The 16,014-nt window shown below is 48.8% G+C and overlaps 1 protein-coding gene across 1 annotated transcript; it reads right to left on the reverse strand.

The window, feature by feature from the left end:
• Positions 1-5,217: 5,217 nt before the first annotated feature.
• On the reverse strand, positions 5,218-16,001 carry UBR7 (ubiquitin protein ligase E3 component n-recognin 7 (putative); the record flags this gene model as incomplete). The annotated part of the gene is made up of 11 exons (XM_026046890.1): positions 5,218-6,638; positions 7,974-8,035; positions 8,888-9,050; positions 9,424-9,555; positions 10,084-10,268; positions 11,478-11,583; positions 12,834-12,887; positions 13,929-14,024; positions 15,091-15,151; positions 15,655-15,788; positions 15,882-16,001. Coding segments are annotated over 11 exons (1,206 nt in total), but the record flags the coding sequence as incomplete, so codon positions are not given.
• Positions 16,002-16,014: the final 13 nt, after the last annotated feature.

Here is a 16,014-nt window from a genome sequence, read left to right on the forward strand (position 1 = left end):
GTGTTCCTTACCCAACTGGAAGTGTCGCTGACTTGGTAATTGCAACTGTTCCGTGAACCAAATCAAAGCAGAGAGTTAATGGCTTTAGCAGCAGTGAACGTGTCTCTGGCGTCCCACCTTGCTTTTCTAAAGCACAGCAGTGACTCTCATGGATTAACGTGAAGCGGAGAGGGAAGAGTGGTCATCTGGGCTGGTTCCCTCTCCCAGGGTTGAGGTTTGAACACCCGGTGTGGCAGCAGTTCCGTGTGTCCCTCTTGACGCCCAGAGCACGGGGCGGTTCTTCCCTCGTCTCCGCTTGGGAAGGCGGGGGTGCTGCGGCGCTCACCTCCCTGCTGGCACCGGCCCCTTGGGGCTTGGGACAAGACTCTGTAAGGAGAAATTCTTCCTGTAGCTGAAAGCAGCAACCCCAGGAGTGACCCGAGGACTTGTCTAGGGCTGGTTGGGGCTCTTCCCTACAGTTCAAAACGCTTAGTGCTGTTTAGAGGGATGTGTTCTTGCAGCCCTATTTTCACTTCTACCCAATGGCAGTTTCTCACCCCTTCTGCTTCATTAAAATATGCAAGGCCTGACGTGCACAACACCCTTTCTTCCTGAAATACTGAATGCTGATCTACCAAATACCTTCTGGGTAGATGAAGATATGGGTGTTGGGAAGAATAAATAGCATCTCCTGCGTGTGCAGGTCCCCTGGCGCTGTGGGAGCCCTGCAGCCGCTGCGGTGCAGAGCGGGAGCTCGGCCAAACCGCGGCGGCGACGTCGGTGTCCTGCGGCCCAGGGGACACGCGTCGCGCTGCTGCCAGCCTTTTATAATCTCCTCTTTCTTGACCACAATCAAGGCGCTTGGTGGTCCTGGCCTTATCAAAACACACGTTATTTCCTCAGAACTGCAGCATAGAAACAACCTTCTCGTTAAGATGTCGGTAGGGGATAAGGCTGCTGCCTCAGGTTAGGCCTGAGGTTTGTTGGTCGTATTCTGAAAAGGCGAGCACGGTGCTGTCTGTCTGTGTAGCTCTGACCAAACGCTTTGGTTTCATCTTACAGCATTAGAGACAAATTAACGCTCATATCACAAAATGCAGAAACTCGCTGCACTTGCATCCTTCGTCTGTTGAAGTAGCTGAATCATTTAAGGTGTAGCTGTCCTGAGAAAACCGACTCTTGTGTATAACTTATTTTTGCCTAAAATTGCTACATCTACTTTCAGGGGAAGCTATTTTCAGTTACTGCTGTATTTAGATGCAGCATCGTGTGCAGGGAGAGAGCTCGGGCTGAAAGCTGTCTGCCTTGTGAGCAGCTCTTCGCTTGGGACACGGGGCTGGTCAGGAAGACTCCAGTTTTGGAGCTGCAGTGAGAGGGGGTCCCAAAGTGATGCCCTAGTTTTGCAAATAACCCAGAGACACAGGGGCAGGAGGGGCAGAATGTGTCTGCTTTTTGGAACATGCAGTTGCTTCTGAGACCTCAGCAGCTGAGCAGTATTAAAAGGAAACTAGTGTTTAAAAATGAGTGTAAAATCAAAGGCGAGGCCTTTGGGGGCCATCAGACGATCGGGCTGCTTGGACAGTCTCCACTTTCAGCTGCACCTTCTGACTTGGCAAGAAGGTAGCAGCTGGCTTGAGGTGGGAGAGGAGCATTTGCCAAAGCGCTGGAGTTGTGTTTTTGTGCTTCGGGATAGGATTTCCTGCCCAGTCGGATGGGGACGAGAGGAGCAGCCCCCTCCGTCTGTGCCGCTCTGCGGCAGCGGCGCCCACATCCCTCCCATTCCCGCGGAGCCTTCCCGCTCCGGCGGCGGCAGCAGCTCCCGCCCTTCCCGGCGTCCCCGCGCTCCCCGGACACCGCGGCTGCCTGGGCTGCGAGCTGACGGCCCCGCTTGCCCGGTGCGCTGGATGGCGACGCAGCCGAGCCGCTCGCTGGCCGCAGGAGGGCTGGACACGAAGCTTTCCGAGGAGGGAGGTTTCTGTCCCGTTAGAGAGAGTTTGGACTCGCGGTTAGGAAGCTACCTGCAAAAAAAAAATCCCATTTCCCTCTTCCTTACCCCTCCCTTTTCCCCTAATATATGGATGAATAACTTAATTCCTAGAAAAATCTTTTGCTCCCCTGAAACGTTCTGTTATTCTGTAGAGTTACTGTAGTTGTGTGTTAATAACTACTGTGGTCATTGGCAGTTCCTTATTTTTCTTCCTTTTGAGCAGTTTCCTTTCTGAAAACTAAGCGACTGTGGCCCTTCTTACCTGTAAGCCTTGGTTTTGGTCCTGGAACGTCCCGAGTGTGTGTTTGTCTTACAGATTTCCTTATTTTGGGGTGTTTTGAAAGAATTCACATGCTGTTTGAGGCACTGTTATTTCTCCTAATGCCTACGCGCTTCTGTGGGAGAGGTGCTGAGTTCTGCTGGATGCAGCAGCAGCTGAAAGACAAAACTGTAAAACGGTGTCTGGGGCTCTGCAATTCCCTGTATTCCAGGAGGCCCCCTGGCCTCCTGCAACGTTACGTTTCTGTCTCTTGTCCTTGTGCTGTTACTGGTATAAAGTCAAGTGCCTTCAATGCTAAAGGCTCAGAAAACTTTCTTAAACTGATTTCATGTCCTATGCAAGTGTTTTTTCTACAACCTGCATAACCAGTACTTTGTAAAACTTGTTTACGCTTCAATTGTATATAGTGTTTTTTAAAAAAAAAAAAATAGTATTTTTATTTAGGTACCTCCAGACTTGAATTCTAGTCTTGTGTGATGCATTGTAAAACAATACATTTCTCTTTTGAGTACCATTACAATTGTAAAAAGGTTTTCACTGGTTCTATTTTTCTACTGTTGCTGAGAAGCATGTAACACTGACTTTATCCTACGTATAGTTGGCATTTCAAATAAATGGCTTGTATAGAAGGGGCGCGTGTGACTTCGCTTCGCTTTAGCCGCCGGCCGCAGGCTGCAGAATTAGTGCTGGGCGGGTGGCAGGGCGGGAGGTGTCGTCACTGCCCCGACCCGCTCCGTCCCTGCGGTTTGGGGGCGAAAAGGAGTCTTGGAGTTCAAACTCTGAAGTGCCCTCAACGTGTAAAAAGAATTTTCTAACTTCTTTATTTCTTTTTTTTAAGCCCACAGCGATGCTTTGAACATCAAGGATATACTGCAAGCCAAGGTAAAAGCTGCCTGAACAGCAGCACTAATGATACTTATTGAGAATAGAAGGGCTCAAGTGAGCGTCTGCCCGGGGAGCTCTTTGGTGTGGAGCTCGACTGTGGCTCGTCGCTGTTCCAAGCGACAGGATTATCCGCAGCTTGGGCAGCGGGACTTGGCCCTTGATCTAGAACATGTTTGTTTCTGAGCAGAGCAGCCGCACAAAGACATTCATTAGGCAGAGCCTTCTCCTCTCTGGCCTTGTGTCAGCTGAATATTCATTAAACCTGGTTCACCAAAAAGGAAGAAAATGTTTCTTTACTTCAAGGACATGAGTAAAGCTTCAAAGTGTGTCACCCAGCAGCAGAAACTCTGTACTAGTTTCACTTTTTTTTGTACAACAGCGAAATACTTTGGGTTATTTCCTAACTTAAAAGGTGAGGAAAGGAGAAAGAAATGAAGAGTACAGTATGATCTGATTGGTTTGTCTTCATTTCCACCCTTAAAATGGTTACGTTTTTCTAAAAACTTGCTAAAATAGTCCTTAATACTTCCATTTTGTTTCAGGTGGTGTGTGTGTTTGGATGAAATTCTTCCCTCTGAGAGAAGATTCCTGCTGGCAGTGGGAACGGCCTCTGGGAAGGCGTCTGGCACCACCCAGATGAGAGGTGGGTCCCAGGGCTTGGGCCGTAGGGACCAGTTCCAGTCACAGGGCCTAGTCCGAGGGATTGGGCCGCAGGGCCCAGTTGGAGTCGCTGGGCCTGGTTGGAGGCTGGGTCGCAGGGATCAGTTGGAGTTGCTTGTGCCACTTGGGCTGCATCCGCGCCTGCTCCATGTGAGCCAGGTGCTGTTACTGCAGCACGGGCTGGCGCCAGCGGCTGAGCAGCGTGTGCCTGGGGTGATGGGATGGCGTGAACGCGGCTGCGGGATCCATTTCTTGTGGAAACTGCAGCCTCGGTTCGGTATCTCCTGCGCGTGCCGGTCCGTGGCAGCGGTGCCGCTGTCCGTGGCAGCTGGCTGCTGCAGTGTCACCACACGTGTGGGGCGCCGGCGGCAGCGCCCCAGGCACCTCCACACGCACAGCCCTCCCAGGGCACCAGCCTGCACCAACCTCTGCTGCAGGACGGCGTCACCGCAGCTCCTGATCCTCCTGCACCGTGGCGAGAGGGAACGGGGCAGCAGCGGGAAGGAAGATGTTTCCAGGAGCTGCAGGTAGCCTGGTTTGGGGAGCTGTTGTGGCCACCTGAGCAGCGCTGCCTCCAGGGCACCGGGGCCTGGGGTCAGGGAGATGCTCACGGAGCCCTCGGCTACCTGAGCACCACGAGCTCCGAGTCACAAACAGCAAGAAGGGCCCATGTCCAGAGTGGCAGGCAGGATGGGCTGGTGTGTGCCCCTTCGTGCCTCTCCAAGAGGTATGAATACCTCCACAGAGAGCCAGCTGACAGTTTTGTTCAAGTACGGACTTTGAGGAAACCTACTTGCGGACTGATTTTAATGGATGTTTCAGATGAGGTGCAAGTGGTGCTACAGTGCTAGCCATAGGTGTTAGCAGGGAGGATGTCCACTTCGTAGTTCAGCTGGAAACTGAATTATAACTGACTGGGGCCTGTGCAGAACGCTCAGACTCTCCCTCTGACCTTAGCATTTAAGGAGTTATTCTGTATGTACTTGAGGGAGAACATTAAAATTGCGACCATTCTCTTACTGAAGTCAAGGCTAGAACTTACTCAACGATGGTTACCTCGGACTAGATTTTTCCCTATTTTAGCCTGAAAAGTGTAGGACAATAGAAACACAATGCTGTTTTCCTGCTTTTTTTTTCTCCTGCTCAATCCATGCTCTGGGATGGGATGGCAGCAGTGATGGGACGACGCACCCTGTGTCACAGGCACCCAGTATCAAGCAGGTCAGTGCAGGGAGCAAAGAGGAGGAAGGGGAGGCTGCACGTGCTGACACGGGCTGATCTCCCTCAACTGCAGCCCGGCCACGTGGCCAAGCAGGGGACAGTCCTGCTACGAGACACCGGGCAGGGATAGAAACAGACTGGCAGAGCAGCAGGTCGGATACAAAACAGCACAGACTGAGCAAATGCTTAATTTGTAGGTATTTTACTTAGGTATGCAGTTACAACTCCCATAATAGTTGCTACAAAAGAAAAAGCACATACAATACCCAGAGTTAGAGTCGAAAGCAACTAGTCATACTTGCATAAAACAAATTAACTGAGTCTTTATGCTAGAGTTCGCTTTTGCAAACAAGCTGGCCAAAAAGAATTAACAAAGAATGATAAAAGCTGAATTTTCTTCTAAGAAATCTTAACAGGGGAGCAGAATGATAGCTCATGATAAGCAAATCCTCCAGCTGCTGAGGGTGGGAGTGAAAAACTACTCTTTCCTTGAGGGAGTTGTGGGATTTTGTGGGAAAAGGAAAACTAAAAACTACTTTAAGCTCAAAATGACTCATGGGAAAGTCAGGAGCTAGTTTTAGTTAATGATAGCTTGTTAAGTCAGTGAAACATTTTCTATTCCTTGATTATCACAGTGATTATAAAAAGATCGCACACATTATACTGTAGCAAAATGCCAGGATGCTGCAACATTTTAGGAGCAGTTACGAAATAGGTTAATTTTAAAGTAGGTTAGTTTTTAAAACAAGAGCATATTAAAATTCCTTTAACAAACCCCCAATACATAATTTGTAATGTAGTACCTCCTACTAGGCATCATTTACATTCTAGTGAGAGGATACATTTCACAAGACAAACTTTTGCATGTAAAACATCACTGTACAATATCTAGAAATAGTTTTTGAATAAAAAAAATAGATACAACATTCTGCTGTATCAAGACCAACTCATGATTCCTGTTTTTTGGTGCGCTGAGGGAAGGTTCCCCCAGCCCCTGGTTAGCACGTGACATCCAGTGCCCTTTAGCTCACATGATACGAACCAAACTGTAGATGCAGCTTCATCCAGTGGGATTTGAACCGAGGAGCATCACTGCTAACACACACTGCCTCCTCCTTCCCACTTGTAGAATTCCATAGAGAAAGCAGGGCGGGCAGAGAGCCCTATGCTTTAGTGCGGTGTACACAGCTCTAGGCACTGAAAGTAAAGTGGGATAAAGAATAAAGGGAAGAAACACTAGCCTGAAGTTGCTTTTAACAAGCAATCCTGCCCTTTTGAAACAAGGCCAGCTTTCCAATAAATGCAGAGGAGCTCAGTGCTGAAATCCATATAGCTGAACCGCTCTGCAGTGTGCCTGTGAAGAACACGTGTGCACTGCCAATAATGGGAAAAGAGAAACAAAATGAGGGAAAAGGTGGAGGCAGTTTCTTGGGCAGCAGAGTGCTGAGGAAAGGCCAACCATAAAGTTGCCCTTGTTGTTTGCCAGCGGATCCTGGTCTTCCCCGGGGGTCTTGCCGCCTCGGAGCGCTGCCTCTAGCTACAGTAGTACTGCATCCTGTTAGTCCGTCGCCTCTTTCGTGACTGGAACTCCTCAAAGAAGTGCTGGATGTCCTCTCTCTTAACAACCTAGTGCAAATAAGACGAAGCACAAGTTGTGATGCAGTAATTCAGTTACAGCAGCCTTCATCTTCTATGTAGTATACACATTTACAAAGCTTATTAAAACAAATACCCTGGAGTCTCTCTGATACAGCCAGCCCACAGCTCTCCTGGGGGATTAATAACCCAGTTCCCCTGCGAGAGGATACACGGAGGGCAATGAGCTACCCCGAGGCAGAACAAGGGGACGGAGAAGTTGTGACGTTAATGTGTTCATTCAGGGTGACGTTAATGTGTTCGGCTACTTGCTTTTATCATCGGAATAAAGCAGGTCAAGGGAGGGGATCCTGCCCCTCTCCTCAGCTCTGGTGGGGCCGCACCTGGAATATTGTGTGCAGTTCTGGGCTTCCCAGTGTAAGATGGATGTGGAGCTTCTGGAGAGGGTCCAGGGGAGGACAACCATGATGATTAAGGGACTGGAACATCTCTCGTACGAGGAGAGACCGAGTGAGCTGGGCCTGTTTTCTCTGGAGAAGGCTGAGAGGGGATCTGATTAACATGGATAAGTTCATGAAGGGGGAATGTAGGGAGGAAGGGGCCAAATGCTTCACAGTGGTGGGCAGTGACAGGACAAGGGGCAATGGGTCTAAGTTGCAGCACAGGCAGTTCCATCTCCATGTGAGGAGGAACTTCTTCGCTGTGAGGGTGACAGAGCCCTGGAACAGGCTGCCCAGGGAGGCTGTGGAGTCTCCTTCTCTGGAGGCCTTCAAAACTCACCTGGATGCCACCCCGTGCTCTGCGTGTCCCTGCTGGAGCAGGGGGGTTGGACTAGAGAATCTCTAGAGGTCCCTTCCAACCTCAACCACTCTGTGATAATTATCACAAAGCAAGACGTCACCATCTGGAATGGTGACTGAGGGGGTGGGGATGAATGGCATTTTGGCACATCTGTGGCTTAATGTGAACAAACAAAATTTCCATGTTCATAAATGGCAGATTCATTTCTTCAGTGAGACAACAGGAGAGATGGTCTGCCACTATTTGGTCAGTCCTTGTTCCTCTGAAGGTTTAAATTCAGTTTAAGACTAAGCATGAAGATTAAGATATTTTTTCCTGATGTTTCCCAGGAAACAACTATTTCACTTTAAATTTAAAAACTGCTCTCAGGACATTCCTGAGGTGTTCCTTTTACCTCTCCACACTTCCTTCAACAGAAATAGTTTTAAGAATCAGAAGTGTCCGATGTTTACTTAGTAACTGCAACACAGGAAGAGTTACTATATTCAACACTGCCCAGCCCTATTTAAAAGAGAGACAACGCATTTTCAAGAAACCAAACCACTGCTGCCCCGTGCACCTTACCGTTCCCTCGTCTGCAAATCTCCTGAGATAGTCGGTCAGTTCCGTCTTTAAATCGTTGTATTCTGGAGGGGGAAGTGAAGACATGAAGGAAAAATGAGAGAGATGCAGCTTTGATTGGCCACGGGCTTACGACGGAGGCTTGCTCTGTTTCCTCTTGCTACTAGCTAGCCTGCCCTTCAAGACAAATCTGTCCCTGAACTAGATTATGAATTAAATAAGCAAGGAGGAATAGACTTGGAGAATGTAATGATGCAGGAACCTGACTGGCTTATGCGGTCTGCCTGTCTAAGCCCTGCAATTAAAGGACTCCAGCCTCCCCACAAACAGTAACTGCAAAAGCACCGGTAGGTGCTGGGAAGTCTTAACACGTGTTCCCACCAGAGCATAAACCTTATTCAGCAGAGGGCAGCAGGGCTGGATGTATTTCATAAATGAAGCCTGTCCTGTCAATAACAGGAACATACAGAAACCTTTCACCCCAGCTTTGCACAGGCTGCCACCCCCGCAGCAACAAGGGATCACCAGAACAAGGTAAGAAAGGGGCCAGAAGACAGGAATGTAAATGAAATATCCATCTTACGAGGAATTATCATTAATATACAGTCTAAATATTAATAAGATTCCTACATCATCTGCTGCCTTAACATAAGGGAGTTAAAGTTATAACAGAACCTAGCTGGCAGACCTCTCTGCAGGAACACCGCTTGAGGATGACAATCTCAGCCACACAGTCTTCTACACGTTGCTCAAAAATAGCTGGATGCCAAGTTACAATACTACTCTGACACCTGTTGTGCTCTTACATGGTTCTATAATGAAGAGCATGCAATGTGTATACAGGAGATAGGGTTTTTATACAGTAAAGTGATCACAGAAAATGCTAAGGCAGATTCTAAAAAAGCATTTATATTTACCACAGATGAGTTCTACTTGCTGGACTCTGTTCATACTGCTAAGGGTGTCCATTAAGGGGTCTCTCCTGTCAGTTTCTTGGTCACTGGTACCTTTATTTTCATAGGCCAAGACAGTGTCACATTCATCTGTCAGGAACTGGACTTCAAGCTCTGAGTACATTTTCTGGAGAATAAAGTAAAATGTAATTTTGGACTACAGAACTCTTCAGCTAAGATGCAGTCCCCTGCCCCTCTTCACAGTAAGTTCTGCAATTCATAATGTAAATTTTATATCAGCAAACTTTTCAACCATCTGTCATGAAGACGTTCAGAATGACATTAGCCTTAAATCACAGGAGGCACAAACATTTAGAGCTCCTTCTAAACACAGATGCTGCATCAGTTCCAAAAGATGCTGCTTGTTTCTTTAGGCATGGGGAGTGTTTCAGGAGGTGTCTGCGCGTGCAGCGAGAGGCTCTGCTCTGCTCCTGCCCAGAGGCTCCTCTCTGCCTCCCCACTTGGCCACTTACAGCGCACAGAGCCCCAAGGGTACCTACCAAGCAGGCTTCACATGTGCATAATTTGCTTCTCCAGTTTGATGGCCAAAAGGTGGCAGTATCTTTTTTTAAAAATGGCTTCCTTTGGAGTTCTTTCAGCTTGCAGACTGGTTCTTCGCTCTTAGGAACTGTCTGAATTAAAATAAGAGTGTTAATACTCTTCAGCTTCACTTCAGCTACATTCATTTTCCTCAGGCAGGATGATTTTTTTCCCCTTGGACATATTTATTTCTATAGGACAACTTCTATTATGTTCCATTCATATGTAAATGCTGATGTGGTCTTAGCAATATCCATTAAATATAAATATACTGTTCTGTAAAAAATTATTTCAATGGTCATGTTTAGGAAATCAGAACTGGACCACCGTAACACCACAGTATTAAAACAAACCCAGGAATTCCTTCAGCCCAAGGGTAAAGCAGCAGGTTGCTGCCACCTGCAAGGGCCACGACGCCCGTCGCCCACAGTGCCAAGCACCTTCCATAACCTACTCCATGCCCTACGAGAATGTTTAGGTAACGTGTCAGTAAAAAAGCTGCTAAAAGCGTGCATGGGAAGGGACAGAAAGCCTTGTCACCGATCCCAGGCAGAAAGAGGTGGCTTTAGAGTCCCCACTGCCAGGAAGATGCACAGAGCAGCAAAGCAAGCACGTGTTACCTCGGGGCAGGAAGAGCCAGAGCTGGTAGAGGGCTCATTAAGCTGGTCTGTTGGCTTCCCCTCCTCCGTTTCTTGGTGCTCTGGTCCACTTTCTGTTTTTATTTCTTTTTTCTGTTCTTCACTTTCCTCAACATTCAGGACAATCCCTTCATCTTCAACGGAAGTCACTTTGGTCAAAGGAGGAACTAGAAAACACATGTCCACATAAATGAAAGCACTGTGCCAGGCAAAGCACGGGCTCCTGCAACCTTTCTTTTTGCTTCATAAGGCAGTGTTACAGAGCACCTGGACTATCTGATCCACATGATATCCGGTCAGATACCAGGATCAGGTATCTTCATTTTCTCCAATTCAAAAAAAAAAAAAAACCCAAAAACCTTACCCAGCACTTGCAGCTGTCTTCAGCTCTGTACCCAGTTTTGAAAGAGGCAATTCAAGCAGTTGTTTATACACAAAATTGTAAGTGAATAACAAAATGTACCAAATAAGGCTTTCTGCAGGCCCTCTGCTGCTCCATGTGCTCTCACGTGGTTATTATGTAACTTGCTGAATGCTTCCTCAAGAACTCTATTTACCCACCTAGAACCTTTTGCTACATCTACCAATTTTCATCTAAATAGCACAAAAATATGAAGAAAGTTCTATCAAGGAAAAGTCACAGTCACCTCTACTTGTCTAAGGATATACTTATGTATTAATCTTCCAACAGTTTGAGGTGACCCAACATCCGGCAGCAGTGATCCAGACCACTACAACAAATGACTTGTACTGACCATTTCAAGTAAATTTATCTTCCATGCCAAGTCAGGGGAGTGCCCGATGACGCAGGCAGTGGGGAGGGAGGGCAGGGGAAAGCAGAGAAGGGAATTCGAGGCAGCACATCCGGGAATCTCTAAAAGTCCCATCTGAATGTCCTGGTACATGAGACCTCAGACTGCAGCCTAGGGCTCTAGGAACCAAGACCTCCTGAATTCAGCTCTTTCCACTGACATCCAGTCATCCGCTCCTGCAGAGACCATGTATCGGGCAGACACGTATCAGGTGACTCTGGTATCTCTTGTGAGATCACATAACCCAAACATGCTCAAACCAACATTTTTTACACTCTTTTCAAGCCGGTATCATTGACTCCCTTCTGACTGGAGTCTCCCCAGCCCAGCTGTGTTCCTCACTGCTTCCCTTAGGACGGCTCTTCAGATCCTGCAGCCCTGCCTAGAACTCGAGTTCCCTGAGGCAGGTAGCAGATCTTCACCATCCGTGTTCCCACACGCTTTTGATGAAACAAATCAAGCAGCGACAACTGCGGCAGACAGATTTATGAACCAGACCTCTTTAGGGAGCAGCTGGACTACACACTGAAGGAACGTGGGCGCAGGTGCTTGCGGTTCCTTTACCTGCTAGCTGCGAGGCGTAGGCCCACAGGAAAGGGCAGTGCTCCATGCAGGCTTGGCAGACCATCTCGTGGAAGTCTCCGCTGTCGGGAGGCACGGCCCCGAGGTGCTGCGGGAGAGAGGCAGGCGCTGAGCCCCTCAGCGGGCGCCGAGCCCCGCAGTGGGCGCCGAGCCCCACAGCGGGTGCCGAGCCCCTCAGCGGGCGCCGAGCCCCACAGCGGGCGCCGCGCGGGCTCTCGCGCACGTCCAGCAGCAGTGCCACCGCGTTCGCAGCACGAGCAAAGGGCCCGCTTGCTTTTACAGCCAGCACCAGTACAGCCCAGAGGCTGGAAAGATTGGATCAAGTTCCCGGGAGAAACTGAGCTCACGGTGCCCTTGTTTGCAGACTTTTATTTTTCTACATACTTGGAAATTTCAGTTCTATCTTTATCTCATTTCTAAACATAATTCTTCTGTCCTAACTATAGCTGCACAATAAGATACCCAAAACTCACTGCAACTTTAACTCTTACCCTAACTTTTAATTATTGTTTCCTTACACAAACGACTGCCAGTCTCATTGTTCACATCCTGAAAATGAGAAGATTTAGGTCTCAAGGCCCTCAGAGAGATTTGTGAGAAACATTGAGGCAATTCACAGCACTTTGCTGTTTTCTTTTGAAAATCATTCTTTCACAGTAGCAGTAGGCAGCATAACATCCTTGATACACACATTATATATAGACAAACCCACGGTTTATCTACAGACCTATAACTGAAGCCAATCACCTTGTTTTCTTTGTTATTCCAGCAACATGAAATATTTTACTTTCTTGCATCCTCTGTGGAATTCCTCCTGTGCCCCCAGCAGGCAGGACCAGCTGAATCCCTGCTCAGGCAGTAGGCAGGACACTCAGTGAATGCTTAGCTGCTGCTTAAGCATTTTCCCCAAGTCTGTAATCAGGGACCAACAGTGCAGTTTTTTTCCTTACTATTTAATGTAATTACAATTCAAAAAAAGCACTCCTCTGAATAAACATGCAGATAGTTGGTAATGACGTGCTCTAAAGAACTCCCTGATTCTAAGTTTATAATTTTCCAGTTAAAGGCAGTCACAAGCCTATTATTTTATTCCACAAAAGTAACCCTGGAAAAAAGGAGAGGTTTTCCTAGTTACTTTGGACCTGAGTGAACAGCAGTGCACGATTAAGCGTTCAGTAACACCTTGCAGAAGTGGAAAGGAACAGCCCCAGAAGTTAGGTAGGTATCTCCTGAGAACTACAGCACATCTTTCCGAGTAAGAATTACCCTACACAATTAACCAACATCATTAGCCTGTTTCTGTGCAAATGGCAGTTCTGCTGCTTAGAGTTTCCTTACCCTTCCATGGAACCAGTCTTCACAAACGATGCACTGGATCATTTCATCTGGAATCTAGAGGAACGGTTGCACCATTAGCATTAATATCAACCTGGAGAATCTTTCCTCCAAGTGCAGTATTACGCAAAGCCCCCTCAAGCCAGTTCCCTCTTTACCCACCCACAGGGCGCTGTCATTAATAACTAGTTACCATTTCATTAGCCAGTTGGCTCCTTAAGCACTACTGTATGTGCAATTTTACTGCAAAGCTAATTTTCCCAGTACAGCAAGACATTCTTACACAAAAGAGCAGATAAAAGTTAGCATGCTACCTGTATCTTTCTTTCTGTAAGCAGGAATGCAGAAATAGGGGACTTGCCAAAACTAATTTTATCCTCAGTGTCATCAGGTTTTCTTTAAGAATGCCAGATTCCTAACTCTTAATGGTGCATAATACAAACTTAGTACAAAACAATTTATTATGAAACAATTATTAATGATTTAATTAGAAATATTTAGATCTCACTAAACTCAGGAAAATGACTTTATATTTGATAGTACCACTAATAAAGTCTTTTCACACTTGGAAGACTTATGCCTTTCTTATTCTTTCTGTCCCTAAAAACTCTAATTTTTAAAAAACTCGTAACTTTTATAATTGCAAAGGAAAGCTCCTGTTTGTGACCCAAATTCAACACTTCAGAGCATGGCTGCAAGCACAAGGAAACACCTTCTGGCATCCGAGATCAAGAGATTTTTTCACTATTTGTAGAATTTCTCAAGATAAACCCATCCCCTCAAGGAACAACATAACTCTGCAGAGAGTGAGTGGAGATAACTGCACCACTCTTTTGTCCGAAGGAATGCGGTGTCTTCTTCATCTGTTTTTAAGGTGTAAATATTTTAGCTATTTTAAATAACAGTGGGAATGTGTTACTTTATACTATGAATGACAGTTAAAGTAATATTAAGGGAAATGCCGCTTGACAAAATTTTTAAAAACGTCTCGTGGGCGTCCATTTGCACAGCATTTTGTATTGTGAGCTGTATTATCTCACCCCAGTTTTGTATCAATATATGCTGAATAAGCTTACTACTAAATTTTGCATTTCTTACCTCATCTTCGGGATCAGGATAAGGTCTTTTACAAGTACAGTATAATCCAAAAAAATTGTCATTATACTTATTTCCCGAATTCACCTTGCCCTTTTCCTGAAAAGAAAGGAGAAATCATTTCAATAGACAATGCAGTGAGAAACAGAAGATGCCCATCCTAAACCAAAACGTCCCAGTCGGCCCTCTAAAAGCAATCGTTACACTCATCAGCGTGAAGATCCAAACCCAAAGATACCACCCTGCGACTCGCACGTTATCCAGTCGGCAGCAGATAGGCTGTGTAAGGAATACTGAAGGAAACAGCAAGAACCATATATATATATGGTTCTTTATATTTCCATATATAAAATGGTAACTATCGTGGGGTTTTTTCAAGCTACTGCTCATCTAAAATTACCTAAGGGCATAATACTCTTTAAGGGTAACTTTAGTTTCAGTTCAGTGAATAGTAAATTCAAAATTCCTCCCAGATGTGCACAATTCTCCCCAGGCGACCATGCGCCACTAGGATCTTAGTCAGACAAAACGCTTGAGGTTTGATGCCCATCTTGCCCATCAGGTCTGCAGACTTTGCCACACTGGCACCGGCCAGTGCACGCTCCCTTCTCTCTTTATACCCTACGAAATGCTTTTTACTGCTCCTCTGTTGGAAGGAGAACCCCGATGCGAGGCCCCCTCTGCTGCTGAGGCTGGGCTCAGCACGGCGCCCACGGGACACGCTGCAGCCGCCCGCACGGGCAGCACCCACATCTCCCAGTGGCCACGGGCGTCTCCACGGGGATCGCGGCCGCAGCGGCAGCGGTGCCAGGGGAGCCACTTGCTGCTCCTGCATTTGCAGCGCTCTCCTCCTGGAAGCAGAGCGAGGCAGAGAGCCTCCTTCCTGGTTGCTTTCCGGGATGGTACCGCATACTCACCGCGTCCCGTGCCTGCACAGCACCCCATGGTGTTAAAGCAACTGTAAACTCACGTCCAAGGAGACCCTCCTGAGGGCAGTTATCAGCCTGGGTGCCCCCACGCGCTGCAGCGCGGCGGCAGAGCTCGGACGCCCCTCGCTGGCGCTGCCGGCAGCGCCGGCGGCTCCGCGAGAGCCGGCCGCGGCCAGCGGCGCCCGCCCGGGCTGCAAGCCTCGCGCTGCGCGTCTCAGACCCGCCAAGGAACTTACGGGAAGTAACTTGCACTGCAAATTCTCGAACTTGCTGTTTCCACAGTCACAGCGGAAGTTCCTGGGAAGAGAAACAAAGCATTCAGATCCTCTACTATAAGCACCAAAGCTGGTGCATTTTTATAAACCACTTTCCAGCGGTGTTTTAGGAGCCATAAAACTCTTTGTGCAGCTGTCTAAACAGGAGCATCTGTGAGACACGGCCAAGGAGCCTGGCGGCCTCACGTCCCGCGCTGATCCCGGCCGATCCCGACATCCTCATCCTCGGCAGCTTCTGGCGGGAAGGGCCCACGGGAGCGGCTGAACGGGCCCGCGAGTGCCGCGCAGACAACAAACGTGTATGGGGGAAAGGGCGCAAAGGGGCGCGCTTGGGGACACCTGGGGCCCGTTTGGGGACACCTGGGGCGCGTTTGGGGACACCTGGGGCCCGTTTGGGGACACCTGGGGCCCGTCTGGGGACACCTGGGCTCTTCTGGCGGCACCGAGTCCCCCACAGGGCGCGGCGGGCCGTTGCCGTTGCCGTTCCCGCTGCCGCCGCCGTTGCCGTTCCGCGGGCGCGCTCACCGCTTGGTGTAGAGCTCGAAGAGGCGGTGCGAGCCGTGGCACTCGTAGCTGCACGCGAGGCAGATGCCGGCGGGCTCGCGGCCCGGCGGGGTGCACGTGCCGCACGCGTACAGCGCCTGCCGCTTCACGGCGCCCTGCAACGACAGCGGCCGCGGCCGCGACAGCGTCGCCGCGACACGACGCGGCGCGACACGACACGCGTGGGGAGCGCGCGGCGCCGCCCCCACCTGCGCGTAGCTGCAGCGCTCGTGGTCGCTGCCGCCCAGCACGGCGCGCGCCTCCTGCTCCAGCTCCTCGTTCTCCGCCAGCACCTCGGCCAGGGACACGACGGGCTCCTCGCCGGCCCCGGCCCCGGCCCCG

This window comes from Nothoprocta perdicaria, unplaced genomic scaffold (genome assembly GCF_003342845.1).
Source record: "Nothoprocta perdicaria isolate Ctin4 unplaced genomic scaffold, notPer1 scaffold_108, whole genome shotgun sequence".
Taxonomy (NCBI): Eukaryota; Metazoa; Chordata; class Aves; order Tinamiformes; family Tinamidae; genus Nothoprocta; species Nothoprocta perdicaria.